Below are 4887 nucleotides of genomic sequence, written 5' to 3'. Positions count from 1 at the left end.
TAAAAACAGCACATTCTAGAATAAGGTTTCAGCTGGTGCAAAGGGACCCGGCGTTCTAAGAAAACCCTAGCTCAGAACGGGAGTAGAACATGGCTGAGCATGAACAGATGCTCCACGCCCCGTCCCTGTCTCCTGTTCCCTCCACGTTTCCCGTGCTCACCTGCAGTCTCTGGTCTGGCGAAGGTCTCCCTCAGGCTCCTCTTGGAGGGCCGCTGAGGGCGGGAATAGGGGAGCCCTGGGAACAAGGCCAGAAGTCATTACGACTCCGCGCCATTCGGTCTGGCGCTTTGTACCACGCAACGTGGCTGTGGTTCCTTTATTTCCTTGGCATTCGTGGTACTTAGTGGTTCTCATCCTGGGTCATTTTGCCCTCCCCCCGCCCCCTGGAGATATTTGGTAACGTGCAGGGACATCTGTCATTGTCACAACTGGGAGGTGCTACGGCCACCAAGGGGGTGGAGGTCAGGGATGGCGCTAAACGTCCCGCACATGGACGGCCCACAGCAGAGTGATGGGCACCGGTGCCCAGGGTGAGGAACCGGCCCCAGATACGCGTGATTGCCTGGCAGGCGACAACAGTGGGGGGTTCGGTGCAGGTCACATGCTGCATTCACGGCGTGCCTGCCCCCGGGTGGGTGTCTGAACCTCCACACACCTGTGATTCTTTCCCTTGAGATGTGATGGGAAGGAGGAGGAATCTCAGACATGTCACGTGGCCGTGGCCGGGAACTGCCCTTCCCCCAGCGCCCCGGACCAGCAAGTGGCAGAGGGAGGAATGGAGCCCACGTCCACCAGTTTCCAAGGCCAGCAGTGGGCCCGCGGGGGAGGGTGTGGAGAGGAACCCCACACTCACTCACCAATGGCCTTCCACAGGTCTAGGACCTCCAGAGCTGTCCTCTCCTTCCCGCCGTGGTTTGCGCTCTGAGGAAGGTGGGGCACTGGGGGGAGGGAGAGACAGGGCCCGTGGTCTATGAAATGGCAACAGTAACACAGGGAATCCAGCAGTCCTGTAACACCGTTCCCTGCACGGCGCACTGCCACCAAATCCGTAGGACAGCGAGCTTCGAGCATCCGCACGGCCAAGCGAGGAGGCTGTGGCTCGGAGAAGTCGAGTCAGTCGCCCACCGTGACCCCACTGCTAAGCGGCAGCACTAGGAGCCCAGCCAAACCCACCTACGTCTGGACCCAAACCTCAAGTCCTTGCTGCTCTGCCCCGCGGTGCCGGGAGCCTGGGTTTCCTTGGACCACTGAGTGGTCCCCGCCTGGAGCATCACAGGGACATACGGCTTCCATTGTCCCTGACGCACGCAGCCACGTAGGCAACACATGCTCGGCGAAGGTGCTCGCGGGGAACCGGGGAGCCCGGGGTGAAGGAGCATGAGAGCGGGGCGGGGCGGGGGGAGCGGAGAGTAACCCTGAGTGTCAGGGGCACCCCTGCGCACCAGGAGTTGTTCTAAGCCCCTGTGGGCAGCAGGGGGCACCATCGTACCCATCGTCACGGATGAGGGAACTAAGGCAGGCACACCAAGCAAGCGGTGAGCTGGGACCCACGCGCCCGTCACTCCCCTTGACTAACTCTCAACACGGGTCTGGAAATAAAACCCGTGGACTTCAGGGACCGTGAGCTGAGGGTCTTCACAGGCTCGCACACCCACTGCCCGTAGGCACTAGGCAGGGAGAGCGCTCCGCGCGGGCTCACTCACCGGGACCCAGGAGATAGCCCACGCTGTTGAGGGTCCAGCCTCCTCGCCCCTGGACAGAGACGGAGAGATCAAGGCTCAGACAGGCAGAAAGGGTGGCAGGCATCCCACAGGCCTGGGCTCATGGGGGCCAGCGGCCACTTTGCCATGAGCATGGCAGGTGGGTTTGCTTAATCCACATTTCACCAGTGAGGAAAGTGAAGCCTCCCTAAAACGCAGCAGCTCGGAATGAAGAGAGAGCTGTAAAACCACGTCTACAAGCCTTCTACATATCGTTACGAATCTCTCTCTCTCTCACACACACACGTGCGCGCGCACACACACACACACACACACACGGGTTCAAACACAGGCTACATTGCTAGATGGCTAAGCAGGACTGGCTACATAATTGAAGGGGGCCCAGAGCAAAATGAAGATATGCCCCTTGCTCAAACACTATGAAAGGTTTCAAGACAGCAACACAGACCACAAAACCCGGCGCCGGTGCCTTCCGGGCGTGCGACCCTGGCACCAGCTCCGCGCCCACAGCCCAGCTCCCGCTCCGGGTCCCGGCACTGGGGGACAGCCCAGCTCCGGCTCTGGTCCCGGCAAGCTCCGAGAAACTTGGACCCTGGCAGCAACGCCGGTAGCGGAACCCAAACCCAGGGTGGCGAAGTGCCATGCCGGGGTCTCTGGATCAGGTCATGTGCCAGCGAGTACACCCAGCATGGAGGAGCTCAGTGAACCGCGAGGCGGTGCTGCGATTTTACAAAGAACTTGGAGGGACAGAGAGATTAATTAGACAACTTGCCAGGAGTCATGCAGCTAAAAAGTCACAGAACCAGGATTCCAAATTCAGCAGGGTCTCCACAGCCCATGCTCCCAATCAGGGGCTCCCCGACCGTGGGCCTGGGTCCAGCAGCATCAGCCAGGGCTTGGCACAAACCCTAGGGGCAGAGCCCAGTCTTGGGGACCGAACAACTTAGAATGACCGGGAGCTCACTGAAGGCATCTTTTTGTACCTCTGGGCCATGGCAATCCTTAGGACATTTTTGCTTCCTGACCCTTGTGTCATGTGTCCTACCCAACGCCCGCCCCGACCCCCACCCGGGGTCAAGACGCCCCAGAGCCCGTGGCTCCTGGCTCAGCCAAGAGAGTGAGAAAGCTCTTCTAGGAGGTCAGTGACTGGGGACGCCGCAGGTGGGGAGGGCGCAGGGAGGTCTCACCTGGCGGACAGGTACAGAGGCGGAAGTCTCCGCCAGGCTGAGCAAGATGGCAAGAAGCAGGGCCAGACGGACAGACGGAGCCATCTGAGGGCCAGAGGGGTGGGCGCCTGGAGCTGCGGGATGCTGCCAAGAGAGGGCGACAAGTGCACGTGTCCATTCTTAGCATCGCTGACCTACGGCTGCTACGGGAGGGAACCGCACGCACTGAGCGCACGACTCCCACGAACCCGGACAGCGGCACACACGCGAGACAGCTCCGCCATCGTCAGGGCAGCCGGCCTGTCCGCCGCCGTCAAATACGGCCTCGCGACTGGTTGTTTGTTTTAGGTTTTCGTTTGTTTTGTTACCATGAGCTCTGTCCTGACGTGTTTTCTTGAGCTGCCGCAGACATCCGACACCACTCGAGGCGAGCAGCGTGATGACCCGTGCCCTCGTCTCGCTACGGAAACTGTTTTCTCTTCGTGTGGAAGAGTTTTAGGATCTACTCTCTCTGGGCAGCTTGCAAAGATACCGCACGGCGGTGTCGACTACGGTCACCGTGCTGTCCCTGGCGTCCCCAGCGCGTCTGGTCTTGCACCTGCGGGCCCGGGCCAACCCGCCTCGGCTGCACCCCCCTTCCGATCTCTTCCCCCGAGCGGCTGTTGTTCCCAGATTCCACCCAGAGGTGAGATCATGCAGTGTTCGTCTTCCTGGGTTCGACTTCTCACGAACCATGAGAGCACGGCACCGTACCGTGTCTTCCTGCCTTGAACATGTGGCAGAAAAGTGAAAGGGACAGCCCCGAGTTTATGGCCGATCTCGTGGTGCTCCACCTCGGAACACGTTTATTTAAGGAAAACGAGAGCATTGGTTGAGGGACAGCCCCGAAGGAAGTAGGTACGCGACAGGACACCGGACCGGTGAAACATGGCCCCCCAAGACCCCAGGCACCCCAGTGAGCAAGGTCCAAGACTCGCAGAGGCACTGACCCCTGGCCGTCCTTCTGGCCCGGTGCCTGCCCTGCTTTCCCCATCAGCATGTCCCGTTTCTCGGGGTGCCCCCACCCTCGCCTGCCCCCCCACCCCTCCTCTCACCTCACCGGAGTTGGCAGCTCTCCCCAGCTCTCTGGGGGCCCAGCTCCTCGACACCAGCTTTTATGGCTCCCGAGGAGAAAGGAGGCGGGAAGAGCAGGGGAGAGGGAGGGCGTCAGCAATTAGGGGGAAGACGGGAGACAGTGCCAAGGAAGGAGGGGGGAGTGAGGCTTGCATGAGCTGGCCTGTGAGGTCAGAACGAGGACGCTCCCTGCTGGGAAGCGTTTCTCTGCTTCACCTCAGTTTCCCCCTGCAGACCCTCTGCTCTGAGATGCACACGATGCCCTCCCTCCCGTCTCTGTGCCTCCTCTTTGTCACTTGTCTCAGGCTCTGCGTTTGTTCGAGCGTCCCCCAGCCTGGGTCTGCGTGTTCGGGGCCCGTGTACCCCATTTCGATCCACAGCCCTTTCCTCTCTGCCCCTGCGGCCTGGGTTCTCTTTAGTGTCTGCGCGTCTTCAGGGCCCCCGCCGCGTCCTTGCTTCTGTCCTGCACGACGCACCTGTCCAGGTGTCCTTGCTTGTCGAGCGTCTCCCTCTCCCTGGGAAGCAGGCTTGGCGACAGGCGTCAGCGCGTCTTGCGGCTCACGAGGCCTGGAGCCCAGAGGCGCTCCACCAGCATGGTTTTGCTCCTTGGGGACATTTGCCCATGCCCGGAGACACTTTGGGGCGTCGTGACTTGGGGGTGCTTCAGGCCTCCAGGGGAGGGGGCGGCCCGCCGCAGAGAACGATCCAGCCCCAGGAGTCCGTGGCTGGCTCATCCGTACCTCCCTTCCACCCCCGCGGAAGGGAGCTGTCTCATCTCAGTTATAAAACGAAGGCCCTGCAACAGGGGTCGAGGGAGAGCAAGAAACAGGACCATGAAGACCCCGGTTTGCTCCCATCTTTGTTTCCGGGCATCCGTTATTTCTCCC

The 4887-nt window shown here is 61.1% G+C and overlaps 1 protein-coding gene across 1 annotated transcript; it reads right to left on the bottom strand.

The window, feature by feature from the left end:
* On the bottom strand, positions 1-3075 carry LOC103680414 (galanin like peptide). Its single transcript, XM_008709950.2, has 4 exons — positions 2909-3075; positions 1704-1752; positions 858-938; positions 1-235 (listed from the first exon to the last, which is right to left on the bottom strand). The coding sequence occupies exons 1-4, from the start codon at positions 2990-2992 to the stop codon at positions 72-74; spliced, it is 378 nt and encodes a 125-aa protein (XP_008708172.2). The 5' UTR covers positions 2993-3075; the 3' UTR covers positions 1-71.
* Between the last annotated feature and the right edge of the window lie 1812 nt (positions 3076-4887).

The sequence above is a fragment of the Ursus maritimus genome, unplaced genomic scaffold, assembly GCF_017311325.1.
Source record: "Ursus maritimus isolate PB19 unplaced genomic scaffold, ASM1731132v1 scaffold_19, whole genome shotgun sequence".
In the NCBI taxonomy this organism is placed as follows: Eukaryota; Metazoa; Chordata; class Mammalia; order Carnivora; family Ursidae; genus Ursus; species Ursus maritimus.
The sequence above is the reverse complement of the archived record's forward strand: the minus strand, read 5'-3'. Positions and strand labels throughout refer to the sequence as shown.

Excerpts from the sequence above, each read along its gene's own strand:
- LOC103680414 (XM_008709950.2), bottom strand. The coding sequence starts at position 2,992 with ATGGCTCCGTCTGTCCGTCTGGCCCTGCTTCTTGCCATCTTGCTCAGC. Across the intron at positions 1,753-2,908 it reads CCTCTGTACCTGTCCGCCAG|GGGCGAGGAGGCTGGACCCT; the intron begins GTGAGACCTCCC and ends GTCTCTGTCCAG. Across the intron at positions 939-1,703 it reads GGGCTATCTCCTGGGTCCCG|TGCCCCACCTTCCTCAGAGC; the intron begins GTGAGTGAGCCC and ends CCCTCCCCCCAG.